This window comes from Typopeltis vanoorti, chromosome 8 (genome assembly GCF_054136105.1).
Source record: "Typopeltis vanoorti isolate ZY-2024b chromosome 8, IOZ_Tvanoo_1.0, whole genome shotgun sequence".
Classification (NCBI taxonomy): Eukaryota; Metazoa; Arthropoda; class Arachnida; order Uropygi; family Thelyphonidae; genus Typopeltis; species Typopeltis vanoorti.
The window spans coordinates 97,338,765-97,362,042 of record NC_143556.1 but is presented as its reverse complement, the minus strand read 5'-3'; the positions used below and the strand labels follow the sequence as shown (position 1 = coordinate 97,362,042).

The 23,278-nt window shown below is 36.7% G+C and overlaps 1 protein-coding gene across 2 annotated transcripts in view; it reads left to right on the top strand.

The window, feature by feature from the left end:
* The window catches only part of LOC150104209 (nardilysin-like), a 561,456-nt gene that overhangs the window by 136,861 nt on the left and 401,317 nt on the right, over positions 1-23,278 (top strand). For both annotated transcript variants that reach the window (XM_090396835.1, XM_090396833.1), the window contains exon 9: positions 5,355-5,388. In XM_090396835.1, coding sequence (XP_090252961.1) covers positions 5,355-5,388 — 34 coding nt within the window. The remainder of the gene's footprint in view (positions 1-5,354; positions 5,389-23,278) is intronic.

Sequence of the window (23,278 nt, the reverse complement as noted above, 5' to 3'; positions counted from 1 at the left end):
TTAACTAGACTAGATGAAAATATTCATGAGAAAAGACCTGGTTTGCAGAAGAAAAAAAGTCATCTTTCATCAGGACAATGCACCTGCCCACAAAGTGTTTTGGTGATGGGAAAATTAAGGGATCTGCACTATGAATTGTTGGAACATCCACCCTATTCCCCCAGATTTGGCTCCCTTTGACTTCTATCTCTTCCCAAAACTAAAACTCTTCCTCGCTGGTCAGCGTTTTTCTTCGAATCAAATACCTCTCAACAATGCAGTTGTTGAGAGGTATTTTGCAGATTTTACTAAGAACCACTACAGGGTGGTATAATGGCACTAGAGCATTGCTGGAATAAATGGATTAGTCAATGGATAAGGGAGATTATGTTGAAAAAAAAAATTTTTGAAATTATAAATTTGTTTTTTCATTATTAGGACGAGAACTTTTTAGACCACCCTCGTATGATAGATACTGCATAAATTTTGGATAGTTCTTGGCATGATGTTTAAGGTCTCCCTCAATGAGTGTAAGGGCTCTATAGAGAGCTCATAATTATAATACCTAGTATCATTCATAGTGAAAAATTTATGCAGACACAACACACATTAAGAATGTAACTTATTTACTTCACATTAAGAAAGTAACATTTGATGTTTTGACCTCTGTATTGAGGTAACCATCAGGAAAACATATGTAAGGATACAAGCTACATGGCAAGGCACTATACAAAAGTAAGATGAATCTAAGTGTTTGTTAGTCATTTACCCTAGCTTGACCTCTGGTGGAATAAAATAAAATAAAACTGGAACCATTAAACAATTTCTAAAGTCCTCTCAAATTGACATTTTCTTCTGTTTTGGTTGCTATACGTTGAAGATGGGGCCTCCACATTCTTGGAATAATTAATCCATCATATTTGTTCAGATTTAGATAATGTTTCAGCATTTCACAAGCTTCTTTGAATTTTCTTTCAAACCAGGTTTTCGTACAGTATAGGAACTCGCTGCCTTTCCAGTCATTTCTGTGACATGTTTTGAGTACATGGTCAGACATGCCTGTTTTACCATAGTGGAATATTTAATATGGTATTTGTGTTCATCTTTTCTGATTGGGATGGTGCATCCTGTTTATCCTATGTAAGGTAGGTTACAGGTACATTGAATTTTGTAAACCTCTGGGTTTTGCCAGGTATGGAAGAGGATCTTTGGAAGAGCTAAGTAAATTTCTTAAATTTTGCTGGAGATTTGAAGATTGTCTTAATGTTGTATTTAAGTGTTTTATCTATTTTTTCTGTAATGTCCCTAATGTAGGGTATTGCTATGGCATTCTTGTAATCTTTTTTGCTTTTATGGGCATTTTTCTGCATGATTTTGCGGAAAAAAAAATTTTTTTTTGTTGCTATTTTTTACAAATGTTTGGTTCACAATTTCAAATTCTTGGTTCAGAGCTTGTTCATCGGAGCAAATTGTTAGGGCTGTTGTTTGAGGGTGCTGATGACTCCTAGTTTTTGTGTTGGATGGTTGTATGAATTTGTATGTATGTATTGGCCTGTATACTGTAGAAGTAGACTGTGAAGGAGAGGCAGCCTGAGGGAAAACGTGTGATGAGTGTGTCTAGAAAATGAAGAGAGTTGTTTTCGATTTCGATGGTGAATTAGATATGTTTGTGTTGTTTGTTCAGGGAGCATGGGCATAATAGGGTATTAGATTTTTGGTTGTTTCCTCTGGCCACGCGATCACCGATTTGATTACCTCTGTTGTTTTCTTTTTGATGCGGTTTGTACCAAATGGTGAACTACAACCCTACAAACTGCACCAAAAAGAAAACAACAGAATTAATCAAATTGGTGATCGCTTGGCCAGAGGAAACAGCCATAAAACAAATACTGTATTATGCCTGCTCTCCTAAAATTTATGGCCTGCCAAAAATCACAAAACAAGCACACCACTATGACTAATAGTTGAAGGAATCAGCAGCCCTAATTATCACTTAGCCAAGAAACTAGTGACCACACCCAAAGAGTTGGTAGGTTTAAATTCAAGCAAATAAATTGTGAAAAATTTAAAAATGGTTTCAAAACCGAAGAGGTGAAGTGTTCAGTATTAGTGAAAAATCAAAGATTATCGATATGATTGAAGTAGAAAAAAAATCAATTGCAACCGTTGCCAAGATCTATAATAAAAACGAAACTTCGATACGTGAAGTGTTGAAGAACAAAGAAAAAATTCATGCCAGCCTTTCCATTGCGCCCAAATCTGCAGAAGTTATGGGTACAGTGCATGATAAAGCATTACTCAAGGTAGAGAACTTTGAATTTGTGGATGGAAGACATGACAAAAAAAGGATTCCGATTCCTATTGACGGTAACACATTACAACAAAACAGCATTGATCCTACATGAAGACATGCAGCCGCAAGACGAAACAGAAGAGGAAGGAAAGTCATTTACAGCAAGCTAGGCCTGGTTGCATAGATTCAATGCAGCAGCTTTCTCATCAGAAAGTTGCTGCATTGTTCCAAGCAGAATTTAAAAAAATTATTGCAGAGAAAGGTTATCATCCTAAACAAGTTTTTAATTGTGATGAAACCGGCCTCGTTTGGGAGAAAATGCCCCAACGGATCTACATCCATAAAACTGTGAAGCAAGCACCAGGCTTTAAAGCATTTAAGGACAGATTGACACTGGTACTTTGTGGCAACGCAGCTGGTCATATAATTAAACCTGGACTTGTTTACTGAGCACAGAATCCACGTGCCCTTAAAAAAAATAAGTTGTCTGCCTGTTTTTTGGCAATCAAATCCGAAAGCGTGGGTCACAGCCATGTTATTTATGGAATGGTTCCATCGATGTTTTGTTCTGGAGATGAAAAATACTTGGAGAGGGAAGGATTACCATTTAAAGTTTTATTGATAATAGACAACACTCCATGGTGCCCTGAGTCACTAGTCACTGAAGATGAAAATGTTCAAGTGGTTTTCTTCCCACCTAATACGACCTCATTGCTTCAGCTGATCAAGGTGTCATTAGATGCTTCGAAGCCTCATATGCTCAGCAGGTTTTCAATATGATTCGTGCAGTGGTTGAGGATTCTGCTGATGTTGGAGTTTTGGAATGCTGGAAATCATTCACAATTGCATCTGCAATTGTCCATTGCTCCCTTGTATTTATCAAGGAAACAATGGACGAATTGAAAGCAGAAACACTGCATGCGGGAAGAATTTGTGGAGTGATGCCGTTCATAATTCCCAAGATGCCCCTGATATTAATTCACAGATAACAATGATAATTAACACAACACAGAAAATAGTACAGAGGGATTTGACGATATGACAGAAGAAGAATTGAATGATTACATAGATGGACATTGTGAGGTGCTCACTAACAAGGAGTTGAAAGATCTTACCAAATCTTCTACAGAAGAACATGACGATGAGGTTGAAAGAGAAAAAGAACCTTAAGCATGGACACTCAAAAAATTTGCCACGATATTTCTAATGGCTCAAACATTAAAGGAACAGATAATGGATTATGATTCAATGATGCAGCGCAGTATAAAAATTACTCACACAATAACAGAAGCTTTGGAACCTTTGCAGAACCTGTTTACTGAATTGAAGAGACAAAAACGGCAGCTTCCAATAATAATGTTTTTTTAAAAAAGTCAACAAAGCTTCTACTATCTGATCCTCAGCTGTCCACATCATTTGCTCAGTAGGCAAGCAAGCAAGCAACTGACTGCCAAAGATTCGGAAGATAAATAAATATATAGCTGAACACAAGGAGGTGTTCTGATCTCAGTTGATTCCTCCTAATAAGAATGAAAATGTTAAGATTTTATTAACAATTACATTTTCATTAGCATATTTTCTCATTTCGTTCTACATAATTATCATGCGGGTTAAATTTTATTTGTTTAAAGACGAAGTTTAACTGAACGAGGCAATTTTTTTTTTTGGTTTGCCGCTTCACCTGTACTACTCGGGGGTGCTTTCTACTGCATTTGGGCACACTTAACACACATTGCTCCTCGTAGATTTTAAAGACGTAAAAATTTTTCATGATAATTTTAAATAAATATATAATATTATTATCAAGGCGCAATGGAATGTGTGCCCAAATGCAGTACATAGCATTCCTGGATAGTATAGGTGAAGTGGTAGTCTAGAAATTACTTAATTTAATAAAAAAAACTCTTTTTATTATTATTTATTTAGCCGTACAATTTAGTGTATACATTATATATTAACTACATAACATATTCACTAAAGAATCCTACAATCCTAATGTGTGAGACTAAGTCAATTTACTAATCATTTTCTGCTTCAATTTTGCTATATATGTGTGCAAAAATCTGGGTCTCATTAGCAGTTCATTACTATCTGCGGTTTCGGGTATCCGCAGAAGACGATGGAACCAAAAACTCCCCTCGGATACGGGGGAGATACTGTATTATTATGATGTGTGGGAATGGAGAAGGGATTTTAATCTTGATTTGCTGCAGTTTTATTCATTAATAGTCCTTTGGCAAGGCCATTGTATATGAGGTAAGCTGAGAAGAATAAGTGGATAAAGGATATTCTTAAACTATCACTCGCCGTTGGATGAATATGAAGAGACTGTTAATGCCATTTTGGTTGAGCAGTGTTCTAGGAAATATATGTAAAACAGTCATTTTAAGGAGAAATTTTCCATTTTTGTCAGAAAACAGAATATTTCTTCTTAAAAATCCTTGTTCTATAAAGATTTTTTTTTTTTTTTTTTTTTTTTTTAATAGGAGTTTATACACTGTACTTTATATGTAGAAATTTGATATATTCACATATGGAGTACAAGATTTTGAAATACTGAATGTAGTGGACAGAAGAAATACTACAAGATAATTTTTTGAAGTCTTCTAAAAGCTATGTATGCTACAACTGTGCCGAATCTACTCACATATCTTAAGGATGTTAAATAGCTATTGCTTGCTTCGACTTTTCTATGGAATCTATCCAGAAGCTGGCAATGTAGACAAAATTCATGAGTGGATTGATAACGGTATACTGGTGACTGTTCGTTAGCTATCTTCTGGTAGATAATTGCTTACGTAACTATAGCATAGATGTATGGTTAAGAAATTACTCTTGCCATCTTAACTGGTTGATTTCTAACATTAGGTGTCATAAATATCGTGGCCTATCAGTTGTGATTACAAACTAATTCAGTTTATCTGCCAAAAAGAGATGATGAAAAAACTTTAGTAATTGTGTGAACAATTTTTTAAATTTTGTTATATGATTTTAAGTTAAGGGTTTGTGTTTTCTTTGATTATATCCTATTTTTGATAGTTTGTTGAATGGTTTTACATATTATTTTTAATTTATGTTATAGCAATCTGCATAGGTCTTCAGTTCCTGTGTTGCAGGTGAGTTTTGTTGTTTTTTCACATTTGCAAATGCATATATTGTGTATATTAGTATTATCATCATCATGGCACATACAGGAAGGCCAGGAATTCATTTAGTCACTCATGTATAAATGCTTGTCACATCTTTCTCTGAATTCATTAACCAAATATGTACTCACAACATCTGGAGAATTCCACATGTACACCGCCCAGATGGGTCCTGTATCTAATGTTTTCAATTCCATGTTGTGCTAGGCCAGATTTGCGAGATTTGATAGGCCAGATGTGGTCTTGATATTCAGAAATAAGTTGATTGACTGATATTATTTGTCCATAGTAAGACAAGTTGCATGAAAATGGTACTTAGTATATACCAGGTAATACCATTGGTGATAATTTGTTGGTTGGAGAATGTCACAGATTGTGAATGTGGTTTATGGGTTTGAAGGTAGCAGTGAGTTTATTTTTTTTCGTAATCTTTGTCACATGCTCAGAGATGCCCTTGATATAAGGTATAGGAATCTTGTGGAGTTCTTCCTTCGATACTGTCTGGCAGGGTTGTTTATTTTGTGTGTTATTCTTGGGTGTATCCATTTGGTAGAGCTGCTTGTTTGATAATTTCCAGTTCTTATTTCAGCAGCTCTTTGGAAGAACAAATTTGTCTGTGCTCTAGATGCTAAAGATTTTATGGTACTGTATTTTTGAGATGGATGGCGAGCTGATGTATTAAAAGCAGAAGGAGGGTTGGTGGTGGAATAATAATGTATAAGAAGCAGTGACAACTAAGAGGAAAGCAAAGCAGAAGTGGGATGAGTCAAGAGCGGAAGAGGACAGACAGACAGAGAGAGAAAGAAAGAAGCCAAGAGAGTTGTGGTGTAGGCGAAGGCCATGGCATATCGAGATCTGTATGATCAATTAGAAACAAAGGAAGGACAGAGAAAAATTTACCAACTAGCAAAATGTAGAAACAAAGCAGCAAAGGACATCTTACATGTGAGGCAGATCAAAGATGCTGCAGGAAGAGTATTATGGAGAGATATGGACATAAGAAACAGATGGAGAATATACTTTGAGGGACTTTTGAATGAGGAAAATGCGAGGACTCACAGAGAAGATGGGCAGCCTTCTGAGGGGATGGTGCAGAACATCAGTAGAGTGGAAGTGAAGGAGGCCATGAAGAGGATGAAGAATGGAAAAATCAGTGGGTCCAGACAGGATTCCAGTGGAGGCATGGAAGGCACTGGGGGGAGAGGGAATTGACCTGCTGTGGGACCTGTTTATGAAAGTTTGCCAACAGGAAAATATACCCGAGGAATGGAGGGAAAGTACTCTTGTCCCCATCTACAAGGGTAAAGGGGATGCACAAGACTGTAAGAATTACAGAGGAATAAAGTTGATGTCCCACACAACCCTAGAAAGGGTTCTTGATGGAAGATTGAGGAAGGAGGTGGAGATTGCAAAGGAACAATTTGGCTTCATGCCTGGTAGATCAATGACAGATGGAAGAAAATGTCATCAGGAAGGTGAGGGACTTTAGATACTTAGGTTCAACAGTGAAAGAAGATGAAGTGCTAAGAAGGAAGTGGTATGCAGGATACAAGCAGGTTCGAGGAACTGGAGAGAGATGGCTGAAGTGCTATGCGATAAGAGGGTGCCGATCAATCTGAAACGCAAAATCTATAGGACAATAGTGAGACCAGCTATGATGTATGCTATGGAAACTGTGGCCCTGAGGAAAAATAACATCAGCAGGATGGAGGTAGCAGAGATGAGAATGCTTAGGTGGATGTGCAGCGTGACCAGAAAGGATCGTCTGAGAAATGACTATGTGAGGGGGAACAGTGAAAGTTACGAACCTAGGAGCGAAGATACAGGAGGCAAGGTTGAGATGGTTTGGTCATGTGATGAGGAGGGAGGATGAATATGTGGGAAGAAAGGTCATGCAAATGGATGTGCAAGGAAGGAAGAAGTGTGGGAGATGGAGATGGAAAAGATGGACTGCCAAAGAAGAGATGGAGAGAGCTGGTAGAAGAGGACTTGAGAATGAAGAACTTGGATGTGGTGACAGCCCAAGACAGGAGGATGTGGAGGTGACTCGTCATTAACAGCGACCCCACTTAAGTGGGATAAGCTGCAGAAGAAGAAGAAGATGGTGAGCTGATGTATTGTGAATATAGTATCCTCTAAAAGTCAGTTTTCAGTAGATAGAAGTGTAAAGTGATCCATCAGGTTCCCATTTGATATGTAGGTCCAGAAAGGAAATTCCTCTTGGCAATTCTTTTACCAGTGTAAATTTAATTTAAAGATTAAAGAGTAAAATTGATTTTTTTGTAGAAATGAATGGAGTTCTAGCCCTGTGCAATTCCAAATTGCAAAAACATCATCCATGGGTTGGGAGTGAAGTTTTTCATCCAGGCGTTCTAGATAAATGTTAGCTAGGTTAGGTGTTAGTGGTGAGTCCATTGCAGTTCCTTCCACTTGCTAATATGGTTCTTCCACAAGAGGTAATGAGATGTGATTATGAACTTGATTAGTGTATAATGTGTGATGGAAATTCTGTTGTCTCACCATGAGGAAAACTTTTGAAGAGAGAGAGAGAGAGAAGCGACTTCAAAACTTACCACCATATATCTGAAGACAGCCAGATTAATGTCTTTTATTCTTGCAAGAAATTCTGTGGAATTTTTTTATTGAAGAAGCAAAGTGGTCAATTAGAGGATGAAGAAAGTTAGACTGAAATCTTGAGATTTTATAAGCGGTGCTGCCTATCGCATCCACATATATCATAATCCGTTATCTAAGTGGGCAATTAGTTTTATGCGATTTTGGTGTATCATGTATTTATTCTGGGTGCCTGCCTTAAATGAGGGTTTGCATTATTTGCATTTTTAGTTCAGATTGTCGAATATTCATTTCTGATGGGTGGACATCATAAATAACTTGGGCAACATGAAAACAAAGTCTCTTAGATTAATCGCTAGAGAAATGATTGATGTTCTTTTCATTGTTGTGCACAAAGTCCAGATAGGGAATTCTTATGGTCCCATGCTAGGACTTTTAATCTTCTTTTAGGGATGGCCTGATAGATTAGCACATCATTTCTCAGTGGGTAATTTTGATGTATGTGGATCATTCTAGTAGGTCGTAATATTTTCAATTAAGATTTATGGTACTTTTTTTCTAAAGGCTCTAGTGCCTGATTTTTTAAGATATTTTCAGATATCTACAAAGAACTTGGACCAGTACCAACATATTCAACAGAAACATGCAAAAATTACAAAAATTAGACAAACGAATTAAAACCATTGACATTAAGAAAAACTGAAGGCGCAACAATATTAAACAATTATGAACTGCACAAATCAGAGAAAATTTTGAAATACAGGATTCAATCATTGTATATTCATATTCAGTCACTTATTGGATCCAAAAACAAAAGAATGGAAAACTCATATTGAAAGAATGAAGGATAAAGGCCAGACAAAGAAAGGAAAGAACTGGATACCAAAGGGAAAGAGAAGAAGAAGATGTTTGATGTTATCCAGATTAGGATAATCTGCTTAAATTTAGATGACTCCTACTTCACATACAGACTTCAATAACTTTATCATAGACACTTTGCTTCTGCATTTGTCTTGTCTTTAGATATTATTGTGTGCTCCGCTGAACTGGCTATTATCATTTCTTATTTTACTCTTCCACTTAAAAACACAAGTCTGTTGGTTAGCATGTTTATCATCAACTTCTTGTTCTCCTCTGTTCATTGTAACAGTTGTTCTCATACCATTTTCTGCAAGGAAGATAAAGAACTTTCCATCCTTCTCTGTTCTTTAGAACAGCTGTCTTTATATCGTTTTCTCCAAGAAATACTACTTCCATCTGTTCAAGAAATGCATCACCAGAGTCCTTCTTTTCCCTGATTAATTGTCTACATAGAGTACTGTTGACCACAGGTTTGTATCCTTTTTGTATTTGTGATATTAAAAAAAAAATGTACACATTTAAAATTTTGAAAGGGCCGAACACAGAAAATGCTCATCACAATGAAATAACAGTCAGGCTTTTGCTTTCTTGCCAAAAATATTGTTCATAACTTTTCTACAACTCTGCTTCTACTTCTTTAATGCTCAAATACTTCTGTTGTGTCATTATTCACAGAAAAAGCCACACTTCTGACTTCTGTTCTTCAGTGCTATATTGATATTTACAAGAACAACTCTGGCCTTTTGAAGAGTCGAAAAAAGGGTGCTTGAGTTGACATATTCATGTTTCAATTGTTCTGTGTGCTGTATCATAGATCCAGGATATGGTGACAGTGTGATTATTCATTCTCCTATGGTCTGTTTATATGGATCCATTGTGCCAGATGAAAACAGTGCACACTGGTAATGGTTGCATGATGAATCAAGGAAATATTTTCTTAACATACATACGATCACCTAACACCGGTGGAATGACATCTGAATACCACTGCCTATTTGAAAATAGTTACTGAACAGGTGTATCCCATCTTGCTCACGGTTTACTATTTAATAATGGTTAGTTCTCACATGATAATCGCATATGTGAGTGACTATCATACTTCATTGGTCTGCACATTTGTCAGATTTCAGTTTACTAGAGCATCTGTAAAATGAGGTTGTACTAGTAGTACACATCAGATAACCTCATAGTGAAATGTAGAAAATGATTAAGTCTGCTTGAGTCAGCATCCTGTAGAATGGTTTTGGCATTTTATCGAGTCTATGTCTTGATGAAGGGGGTGCTTAAGGATCAAACCTGTATAACTGAGACGAGACCTCCACATAGCCTTTAAAGGAATGTGGAGAACTGACCAGGGCTTCTGACCTAATGTCCATTCCTCACCTTCTCATGGTGCACCCTGTTAGGTATCTACCTGGATACTGAACGAACGAGGATAGGCTGGCAATTTGGGACTTAGCCTACCAAATTGTATTCTTATTGGCTTAAACCAATATACAAAATGATGGTCCAACATGACAGAATTTCATGTTGGACCATCTGGGGCATTGCCCGGTTAAACAAGGACCCCTGTTGTTTTCACCAGGGAACCAGAGCGAACAGCGAAAAGTCAGCTACTGGAACAAATCTGAAAACAAACCCAACTCAACATCACCAGAGTTAAAGATCGGTACTATAAACATAAGAAGCCTGAATGGCAAAGAAATGGAGATAGCTGAGGAATTAGATAAGTTCCAGATCGACATAATAGGGGTGACTGAAACAAAAAAAGACCAAAACTGGAGATCTTTCTGAGCAATAAATACAAAATGGTATATTTAGGCAATGACAATCAAAGAAAAGGAGTAGCAGCCATAGTATTCAACACTAAATATGAGGCTAATCTTCTTGAATGGCAGGCAATTTCAAGTAGAGTGATGTGGACAAATATGAGAATGGGGAACTGGACAATGAGACTTATTTGTGCCTATGGTCCCACAGAAGGTTCTCCTAAGGTAGAAGTGGAGGAATTTTTTGAGGCTTTAGAGAAAGCAACTGACAATGAAAAATTAAAAGTTGGTCCTTGTTGAGGATCTAAATAGCAGAGTAGGAAATGATTGTCAGACATACAAAAATATTTTGGGAAAATTTGGAGAAAAGAGCAAAGCTAATAATAATGGCAAATACTGTTGGATTTCTGCTTAGGACATGGACTGGTTATTACTAACGCCATTTTCCAACATAAAAATTTGCAAAAATTCACATGGAGAGAAGAGGCAAGGAATAGAAAAGTCTCATTGATTATGTTATTGTTGATAGTGATGTTTTCTCCCTGGTGCAAGACACCAGAGTGTACAGAGGATTTGAAATTGGAAGTGATCACTATATAGTCTTGAGCAGGATAAAATTGAATTTCATATTGAAAAGAATGATGTGTAAGAAAATTTTAAAGCGAATAAAAGTTGAGCAGCTCTCAGATGTGAACTGTAGACTAAAATACACAAAGATTATTGAAAAAAAAATAAAAGAGTTTGAGAACAGGAACCAAGCCTTGGACATTCAGTGACAAGCCTTGAAAAAAAACCCTGCTTGATTCAGCCAGCGAGCCATGTTAGGTTTTTTGCAAGGATAGAAAAGTCAAAAATCCATGGTGAACACAGAAAGTTAAAGAGGCAGTGAAAGAAAAAAAAGAAAGCATATCAAAAGTTCCTGGCAAATAAGTGAGCTAGTGCTCTTAGAGAATAAAGAGACAAATGTAAGAAAGCTAAACACTGTGTAAAACTAGCTGAACAAAAGTCATGGGAAAACTTTGGTAAGAACATAGAAAATAAATATCAGGAGGGTGGTAAGATATTCTGGATGTTGCTGAAGAAGCTCAGAAATGGAGAAAAAGAGTTGTAAAAGGAATTAGAGATGATAAAGGTGACATGAAAACTGGAGAAAAAGACATCCTTGAAGTATGGAGTAATTACTTTGAAAAACTGCGAAATGAAACAAGCAGTGATAGCAAAGTGGTAAAAAACACTGACCAGGCATGCAGTCAGGAATACATATCCATACTTAAAGTAGAAAAAGTCCTCAAAGGCTTGAAATGGGAAATGGCAGCAGGAGTAAATGATATTCGACCAGAAATGCTGAAGTATATTGGTATAAAAGTCTTAAAGTGGCTGCACTACATAGTTAAAAAGGCCTGCACAGAGGGACGAATTCCAAATTATTGTAGTAGAGCTCTCATAGTTCCCATATATAAAAAAGAGAAATAAAACTGAATGTAAAAATTACAGAGATATTTCCCTAGTGAGTGTTCCTGGTAAATTAATGTAAGTATACTTGAAAAATGGTTGCAAAAGATTGTGGAAGGGAAATTTGGTGACGAACAAGCTGGATTCAGGCCAAATAGAGGCTGTCAGGATCAGATTTTCACTTTACAACAAATATTGAGAAATCATTGAAATATAACAAAGATCTGTATTTAAGTTTTGTAGATCTGGAAAAGGCAATGACAAGGTTCCAAGAGAGAAGCTATTCAAAATGCTACAGTTGTATGGTGTCAGTGAGCATTATATCAAGCAGTACTTAGTCTTTGAGTTGTAAGTCAGCAGTTAGAATTTTGAAAAAGTTAGAAAAGGTTAGAAAGATGGTTTAATGTTAAATATAGTATGGCAATGATGTACATTATCCCTTCTGTTATTCATTATTTATATGGATCAAATTTTGAAGGAAAGTGGTATTAAATCTGATATCAAAATTGGAGATGTTAATGTCAGCTCTTTGCTTTATGCAGATGATGTTATTCTTCTAAATAAATCCGCTACAAGTTCGCAAGATTCCCTGACTAAATTGAATAACTGTTGTAATAGATATGATATGAAAGTCAGCAATAAACAAGACAAAGATAATGAAAATAGGCAGAATCGTTGAAAATGTCAACTGTGTTGTGAATGGAGAACCTGTGGAACAAGTAAAACATTTCAGCTACTTAGGCACGACTTTTAGTGAAGATGGGTAAATTAAATATGGAAATAGACAACAGAATCAGCAAAGCTGGCATGGTTGGAAGTCAATTGAATTAATTCATATTGAATAAAAGAGAAATTAGTCCGAACACAAAATTAGCTGTATACAAGACAGTGTTCAAACCATTTTTAATTTATGGATCTGAGAGCATGGTCAGAAATGAAACACTTGACCAAAGACTAGAGACATTAGATATGAGAGGCCTGTGAAGGATTAGGGGCACGAACAGATGGCATCAATGGCAATATCATATTAAAAATGAGGATATTAGGAAAGAACTTGACCTTGTCAGTATCCATGAATGCATTAGCAGATCTAATCTGAGGTACTATGGTCTCTTAAACAAATGGGCTAGGAAAGATTAACAAAACAAGTGTTCTCTACCAGGTTGGTAGGAAAATAACCCATAGGAAGACCAAGATATAGGTGGATTGATACGGTAAAAAGTGCCTTAGAAGATAGAAATATAAGATCTGATAATGTTGGAGTTTTGACAAGTAATAGACTGATTTGGAGGAAAATTGTAGATACAAAGTTAGTAATGATGTAAATTTTTCATGTAGTACTATCATATCCTGTACACCCCTTGAGGGTACATGGCAGGAATTTTATGATAATGTTGATCATTTCCTACTCTTCTATTTAGGTCCTTGTTGGGGTTCTAAATAGTACAGTAAGGGAATTTTCCCAAATTTTCCCAAAATTTGGAGAAAAAAGTAAAGCTGATAATAATGGCCAATACCTGTTGGAATTCTGCTCGGGGCATGGACTGGTTATTACTAACACAATGTTCCAACATAAAAATGTGCAGAAATTCACATGAAGGGGAGAGGCTAGGAATCAGAGAAGTCTCATTGACTATGTTATTGTTGATAGTGATGTTTTCTCCTGGTGCAGGACACGAGTATACAGAGGCTTTGAAATTGGAAGTGATCACCATTTAGCCTTGAGCAGGATAAAATTGAATATATTGAAAAGAAGAACATGTAAGAAAATTTTAAAGCAAATAAAAGTTGAGCAGCTCTCAGATGTGAACTGTTGACTAAAATACACAAACATTATTGAAGAAAAAATGAAAGAGTTTGAGAATAGGAATCAAACCTTGGAGATTCATTGGCAAGCTCTGAATAAAACATTGATTGATTCTGCCAGAGAGGCATGTGGTGAGGTAGTCTGCAAGGATAGAAAAATCAAAACTCCATGGTGGACACAGGAAGTTAAAGAGGCAGTGAAGGAAAAGAAGAAAGCATATCAAAAGTTGCTGGCAAATAAGTCAGTTTGTGCTCTTAGAGAATACAGAGACAAATGTAAGAAAGCTAAACACTGTGTAAAACTAGCTAAACAAAAGTCAAGGGAGGACTTTGGCAAGAATATAGAAAATAAATATCAAGACGGTGGTAAGATATTTTGGAGGTTGTTGAAGAAGCTCAGAAATGGAGGAAAGAATGCTGTAAAAGGACACAATCAGTGACAGCACAATGGTAAAAAAAAACACTGACCAGGCATGCAGTTAGGAATACATATCCATACTTGAAGTAGAAAAAGTCATCAAAAGCCTGAAATGTTGAAAGGCAGCTGGATTAGATGATATTCGACCAGAAATGCTTAAGTATGGAAATAGCTGTGGGTTAGGATTAATTTCCTGAAATGAATGAATCATTTGCTACTATCAGGGCACTTTAGATACACATGCTGGACTGCTCAGTTCAGTCACAGAAGAAACAATTTTCTGGCAAATTTGGAACAAATTTGTGTAGTTTAGTAGAGGTGGGAAGGATACTGTGTCATGTTCACCATTGTGTGTCTGCATTGGGTTTAGTGGCTCTACTCTCATTGGGTAGATCCCACTTGATGGATACTTTCTGAGATGATAAGGAGTTCTCTGATGAAGGTGTCTCTGTTGGGTCAGGGCTGCATGTAATTTGTGAATGTTGTATGAACTGAGTGCCACTATAGTTGTACTGGTTTGCAAGATATATGTAGGTATCAGATCTTCTGTTTCGGCTGTTGAAGGCCTGCTTTGGATATGATTTCCGGCATGGCCATATGAAGTGCAGATTTGATGGTATTCATCTAGACACTATATTCTAGTGTTACTAAGGATTGGGGTAGGCACCATGCCAACTCCATGCAGGAAAGAAGAGTTGCTTGTCTCTGATGGGATTTCTTATCGTGTTGTAGAAGAGAGGCTCCTGGAGTATTTCAGGAAGTGAGATTTATTTTATTGTGTGTTATAGGTGTAGGCGTTTCTATCTTTTAAAGACATCTTTATAAAAAATGGTCAGCTCTATTGGCATGTGAGCTGCTGTCATTTTTAGAATAGTAAAAAGGGAGATTTCTGGTTGAGGACGAGAAAATGGTTCTGGGGTCTGTATGTGTGGCTTTTCATTACATTGAATACTGAGAAAAAACAGAGTATGAAAGGCTGTTATCTTGGTCAACACTGACACCAAGCCCTGCCCTCTCTTCTGAAGAGGTAGAAAGAGCTGAGGGTATGAAAGCCAGTTGATTTTGTTCCATGTGAATCGATATATCTCTGATTGTATTTTTTTGATGATTTTTTTTTTTTTTGGAGGGAGGGGGGATTAGAATTTAGTATATGCCATAAGCTATCTGGTTAATTATTATTACCTTCCCTTGGATAGATGTAGTGGATTGTACTTCTGCCCATTTTCCTAGTATTTTCTTGAATCATTGCATTAGTGTGTCCCAGTTTCTGCTGGCATAGAAATGTGTGTTTCCAAACTGGATTCCAGATTTGTTTCCCTCAAGTGGAGAATCATAGGAGAGTTAGTTGTGCCTTTCCATTTGCCACACTATAACCAGGTGGTTTTGTGCAGATTTAGATTTGCTCCTGAGGCTGCTTGCTACCATTGATACATAGTTTGTATGTCTGAGAAGTTTTTGTCCTGATGGACTATGATGGTGGTGTTATCATCATAGGCTGTCAAGGTCAATGCTTGATAGAAGGAGTCAAAGGATGAGCTTCACTGAGTAAAGTGTTTAGCTTGCACAGGAAAGGCTCTATGGCAGCTGTGTAAAGAAAATGAAAGAGTTTGGGAACAAGAACCACACCTTGGCAAGCTCTGACGAAAACATTGATTGATTCATCCAGAGTGGCATGTGGCAAGATTGTATACATTATTATTATTTTTTGTTTATCGTATGGCAATCTTCATAGACTTATAAAAAAAAAAATGCATGTACAAAAATCAGTACAAATATGTAAAAGGTAAATAAAAGATGTAAATGACAAACAATTAAAGTAAAACATAGGCAGTTACACTTTCAGCAAATAAAGCACTTATAAGTTAAGATCAAGTTCTCTGATCCAGTCTATAACAGGCAGTGTTGCCTCCAGGAAGTCACTTCTTTGACCCATATATGCACAAAGATTGCAGTGGAAATATGATGGATTGATTGGTTCAGGTGTCCACAGTCACACTCCAGTAAGGGAATTTTCTCCCACTTGTACAGGAAGTTTGCACATCTTCCATGGCTGGTACAAATCCTGTTCAGTGTTATCCATGTCTTTCGGCTCAGTTCCATACCTGGGGATGTTGAGGCAATGTCTATCAAACTAAGTTTCGAGTTGGGCATCAGTATTTATGCTCCACATTTGTTTCCATTGATCTTTGGTATTATAGTTAGTCATTCTCAGATATTTAGCTTCATGAAGAGGGGGCTTTCTTGATTTCAATCTGTTAAGCTGTAGTTCTGATATGTCATTATGTATAAGCAATTCAGTATTTCTGAGTATTCTGTCATATTCTTAATAGAGCATCATATCTTCGTAAATTTGGTGGTATTATGTTATTCAGCATTGGAAACCAATAAACAGGAGTTGTTTTTATGGTTCCAGATATAAGTCGTGTTGTGGTGTTGTAAAATCTTGCATAGAAGGATTTTGTACAACAATTCCTTATATGCCAATTTTACAGGAAAATAAAAATCCATACAAAATACTTGTGGTTAATTAGTTAATTTTTTTATGTTAATGTAATATGGAAATAATTTAGATAGAGTAAACTGTTAAATACTGTGACTGCCAAATTTCTGTAAAGAACAAAGAAAGTTAAGTGTAAATTTAACTGTAACAAAGGAAAGCTCCAGACAAAGAAATATTCCAGATGGATTAATTTATGACCTAAGGCAATCCCTATCGTGAAGGTCAAGTGTGTACGGGATTTCCCACCTTAATGCAACGGTGAAAAAAGGTGGTGGGTGCAGACCCATGAAACACCGAAGGGAATCGAATCAGTGGCAGTTCCAAGGTCGAGGGAAGAGAATAAAAATGGGAAGGATCAAAAGATCAAGGCTCCCTTTCCCACAGGTAGTTAAAAAGGCTCTTTTTAGTTGGTGGCTTGTGGCACTTAGGTGTGCACTTTTTGGTTTGTGTCATCGCCTCTACCCAGACACTGATCTGGATCTCGGTTCCAGTGTGTCTTGCGGATTCAAGGTTGCAGATCCACGTCCTGCCAACAGGTGTCCGGAAGTAATAGAAGGCTCGATTATGCAGAACGACGGCCAGTTCCGGACTTCCAGTCACCAAGTTTCCTAAGGGTCTCTGTTGACCAAATGTCTTCAATATCATAAAAGGCACCCGGTAGTGAGCTATATCGGAAGGTAAAAGATGAAGATAACGATCTAAAGAATCTACTAATGCGGACTAGATGACTAAAAAGTAAGGCCTTGTATAGGAATTTTCTAGAAGTGAAATTTATGGCAGAATTGACTATTGTATTGAAATTTTGTTAGAGTTAAGAACAGTAATAAGGACTCTAGGTCGTGAGTTAAATTTTTGTGAAATATCCTGCTGAGTTGTGTGTGTGTTAAGATAGAGTTAATATATTTGATGGTTTATAGTGTGTGATATAATTTAATGTCTGAGTTAAAATATGATATAGTATGCACAAGTCTGTTTTAGTGTAGGCATAATTTGTAAGCATAAGCTAATATTGTTAAAAGGTATAGAGCCTGAGAGGTTTTGAATGTTCAGTGTTAACTTTTAATGTGCATTCAATTAGCATGAATAAATTGTTTTGTTTTTCAAGTAATTTGCCTGATTCTTGCACACCAATGCACTGCGCATAAAACTCAGATCTGTGTGACCTTGAGAGATAAGTAGCCACGACTAATAGATAGAAATTTTGCATTGTTAGATTTAGTAATAAGTACAAGAGAAAAATTCCGTGCCATGCTGAGTGTTTTTCTTTGGAAGGATATTCAATTCCTATCTATGAATCCTGATGGCGCAGTCGATACACACAAATAAATTTTCAGAATTCTAAATAGAAAAACGGCAGCAGTTCAGACAAAGAAATTGGCTCCAACCAGAGGCAATTTCTTAGTTCTAAAGTTTTGTGTACTTGACGAATCATAGTTACGGCCTTGAGATAAGGGGGGGGGGATTAAAGTTGAATGAGAGGATTGAAAATAAGAGTAATTCAAGCAATGTATTTAGAGCTTGGAGTTATGACTGTATATCAAATAGAGTACTTAAGTTTAAGTAAAGTAAAATATTGATCATAGAACTTTTGAACAAGTGCAAAAACAAGAGTAATTTTTCAGTAGCACAAACGACATCGATTTTTACAGTGTTAAGCTGATGGTCACTTAGTTTAGTATGACAGCTATTGAGCCAGACTGGAGCACAGTACTCCACCACCAAGAAAACCAGACCGAGTGCAGATATTCGTGGTGTGTTTGCTGCTGTACCCCAGGAAGTGCCACATAATTTCTGAATGATTTATTTCTAGTTCTTATTTTTCCAGCTGTGTTTTCAGCGTGTTTCTTATATGATAGAGTACAGTCGAGTGTAACTCCTAGATACTTAGGGTATTTATTATGGCATAGGACTGAATTTCCAAATGGGATGTTCAACTCGTCTTGTGCCAATTTATTATTGAGATGGAAAGTTGACACTTCAATTTTATTTTAGCTTGGTTGTAGTCTCCATTTCTTAAAGTAAATATGCATGAAGGCAAGGTTGTTTGTGAGGGTTTCCTCCGTTCATCTTAGTTCTCTATTTCTGGTAGCTAGTCCTATGTCATCTGCATAGCAGAATTTTCTAGATACTATATCTGGCATATTGGCTATATATATGCTAAATAAGAGAAACGCCAATACTGAGCCTTGTGGTAAGCCATTGTTAAGTTTCTTCTGGTTACTAATATTTTCTCCAAGGAACAACATGAAAATATCTATTGCTGAGCATATTATTAACAAGTTCTATTGTTTTTCGACACAGTAGTACTTTCATTAAGTTATATAGCATGCTTTCTCTCCAGACAGTGTCATATGCAGCAGTTAGATCAAGAAAAACTGCAGAAGCTTCTATGTATGATGTCAGTGCCAAAACCTGGTCACTACAACTACGATTAGGCCTAAAGCCTGCCTGTTCAATTGGAACGTGTTCAAAGATAGTGTTGCTTAAGCAGTTATATATTAGTCTTTCCAGTAGCTTATATGCGCAGCTTAGTATTGTGATTGGTTGATAGTTTTGTGGGTCATCAGTTGATTTTCCAGGTTTGGAAAGAGCTATTATTTTAGCTTTCTTAAATTCTTTCGGTAACATGGCGGTGTTCATTATTTTTGAGAAGAAACGGGCAAGCCATTTTTTTGTATTTTTGCCAGCATGAAAAAGAAATTCCAGATGAACTCCATTGAACCTTGGGGCCTTTCCCATATTTGTATCGGCTAGTGCATTGTTGATTTCCTAATTGCTGAAAGGTTTCACATATTCTGATCTATCTTGTAGTTTTCCCTTTAATTCTTTGGCTTCTCTTTTAACTTTGATGGTATGATTTCTGTCACATTGGCATCTCAAGATTTTAATAATATGATTAGCAATTTGGTTTGGTGTAACATTTGTCTTTTTTAGTAGCCACCATTGTTACTCCTCCTAGCTTCTGTAGCACACTCCAAGCCTTCCTAATGGAGTGCCAAAGGTCCAATCTCTCAATTGTTCCAGTCCAGACTTGTTGTCTTGCTGCATCCAATTCATGAAGGAGATCGTTTGCAATTTCCAAATCACCACTCTCCAGAAATTTTTCATAAAGTTTCACTCAGTTTGTTCCATTAAGGGATATATTCCTTTCTATAGCCCCCTAAGGATATGTTTTTTAACTATAGAAATGACAGCTCCTACAAATTGGTTATAGTTATTGGGCACAGGAGATATGAAGCGAACACACTTGTCAAGGTCAGTGTCATATTTTTTCCAATTGGCTCTTCAATTGCCATTTATGTTATTAAAGGTGACAAAACAGAGTTCAGGATTACAGTCTCTTCTCCTTACTGCTGAATTGAAGGTGCCATACTCTTTAGCGTCAAAGATCAAGTGGATATCGAAGACCTCAGCCCAGTCGGCAAGCACTATACCACATTCATTATTCTAGGCATCCTTCCATAACTCATGGTGGCTGTTGAAATCTCCCATGTATATTGTTGGGTGATTCAAAAGGGATAGTACTTGTTGAGGCCGTCTCAACAAGTCCTACCCTTGTTAATGTTTACAAGCCACATTTGGTGGCTTGTGAACATTAACAAGTGTCAGTTCACCCAGCTTCATCATGACTAGGTTAACATCATCACCACTTGACTCAGTAACAAATTCGATTGTCTACAAGGATAGTAAAATTCAAAACTTAATGGTGGACATAGGAATTTAAAGAGGCAGTGTCAGTTCACCCAGCTTCATCATGACTAGGTTAACATCATCACCACTTGACTCAGTAACAAATTCGATTGTCTACAAGGATAATAAAATTCAAAACTTAATGGTGGACATAGGAATTTAAAGAGGCAGTGAAGGAAAAGAAGAAAGCATGTCAAAAGCTCCTGGCAATCTAAGCTTGTTCTCTTAGAGAATACAGAGACAAATGTAAGAAAGCTAAACACTCTGTAAAACTAGCTAAACAAAAGACATGAGAAGACTCTGGTAAGAACATAGAAAATAAATATCAGGAAGGTGGCAAAACATTCCTGAGACTGTTGAAAAAGCTCAGAAATGGAGGAAAGAGTGCTGTAAAAGGAATTAGAGATTATAAAGGTGACATGAAAACTGGAGAAAAAGTTATCCTTGATGTATGGCATAATTACTTTGAAAAGTTGCTAAATGAAACAAGCAGTGACAGCACAGTGGTAAAAAACACTCAACAGACATGTAATCAGGAATACATATCTATAGTTGAAGTTGAAAAAGCTATCAAAAGCCAAATGTGGAAAGGCAGTGATGATGTTCATGATATTAGTAGTAGTAGATGGTATTCAACCAGAAATGCTCAAGTATGGAGATATAAAAGTCTTGCAATGACTGCACTGCATAGTACAGAAGGCCTGAACAGAGGGATGAATTCCAGATGATTGGAGTAGAGCTCTCAGTGCACCCATATATAAGGAGAGAAATAAAACTGAATGTAAGAATTACAGAGGTATTTCCCTACTGAGTGTTCCTGGTAAATTAATGCAAGTATACTTGAAAAATGGTTGCAAAGGATTGTGGAAGGGAAGCTTGGTGAAGAACAAGCTGGATTCAGGCCAAATAGAGGCTGTCAGGATCAGATCTTCACTTTACATCAAATAGTTGAGAAATCTTGGAATATAACAAAGATCTGTATTTAAGTTTTGCAGATCTGGAAAAGGCATATGACAAAGTGGCAAGAGAGAGAAGCTATTCAATACGCTGTAGTTATATGGTGTCAGTGAGGCATTATATCAAGCAATACTTAGTCTTTATTTGAGTTGTAAGAGTCAGCAGTTAGAGTTGACGGTGGTGCTGGGAGATGGTTTAATGTTGAATCTGGTGTCAGACAAGGATATACATTATCCCCACTGTTATTTATTCATTATCTATATGGATCATATTATGAAGGAAAGTGGTGTTAAACCTGACATCAAAATTGGAGATGTTAATATCAGCTCTTTGCTTTATGCAGATGATGTTATACTTCTAAATAAATCTGCTACAAGTTTCAAGATTCCCTGACTAAATTGAATAACTGTTGTAATAGATATGGTATTGAAGGTCAGCAATAAAGAAGACAAAGACAATGAAAATAGGCAGAAGCATTGAAAATATCAACTGCATTGTGAATGGAGAACCTATAGAGCAAGTAAAACATTTCAGTTACCTAGGCACGACTTTTAGTGAAGATGGGTAAATTAAATATGGAAATAGACAACAGAATCAACAAAAGCTTGTATGGTTAGAAGTCAACTGAATAAATTTATATGGAATAAGAGAGAAATTATCAAAACACTAAATTAGCTGTATACAAGACAGTATTCAAACCAATTTTAACTTATGGATCTGAGAGCTGGGTTAGAAATAAGACACTTGACCAAAGACTAGAGACCATAGTTATGAGAGTTCTGAGAAAGATTAGGGGCATGAACAGATGGTATCAATGGCAATATCATATTAAAAACGATTATATTAGGAAAGAACTTAACATTGTGAGCATCTAGGAATGTGTTAGTAGAGTTAATCTCAGGTGGTATGATAATGTAAACAGAATGTGAGAGGAAAGATTAGCAAAACAAGTGTTCTCAGGTTGGCAGGAAAAAGACCCAGAGGAAGACCAAGATATAGGTGGATTGATACAGTAAAAATTACTGCATCATTATTTTATCAAAGCTTATATTTCTGTTTTAGAAGAGAGAAATATAAGATCTGATAATGTTGGAGTTTTGACAGATAACAGATTGATTTAGAGGAAAATTGTAGATAGGAAGTAAGTAATGATGTAAATTTCTCATATAGTACTATCATATCCTGTACACCCCTTGAGGGTACATGTCAGGAATTTGATGATGATGAAATCACAGAAGGGGGTGCTTAAGGGTCAAAGCTGTATAACTGAGAGGAGACCTCCACATAGCCTTCAAAGGAATGCGGAGAACCGACCAGGGCTTCTGACCTAATGTCCAATCCTCACCTTCTCGTGCTGCACCCTGTTGGGTATCTACTTGCATACTGAACGAACGAGGATGGACTGGCAATTTGGGATTTAGCCGACCAAAATGTATTCTTATTGGTTAAACCAAAATTAAAAATGATGGTACAGCATGACAAAATTTCATGCCGGCTGGGGCGTTGCTCGGTTAAACAAGGCCCCCGTTGTTTTCGCCAGGGAACCAGGGCGAACAGCGAAAAGTCAGCTACTGGAACAAATCTGAAAACAAACCCCAACTCAACATCACCAGAGTTAAAGATCGGTACTATCAATGTAAGAAGCCTGAATGGCAAAGAAATGGAGCTAGCTGAGGAATTAGATAAGTACCAGATTGACATAATAGGGGTGACTGAAACAAAAAAGACAAAAACTGGTGAGATCTTTCTGAGCAATAAATACAAAATGTTATATTCAGGCAATGACAATCAAGGAAAAGAAGGAGTAGCCATAGTATTCAACACAAAATAGGA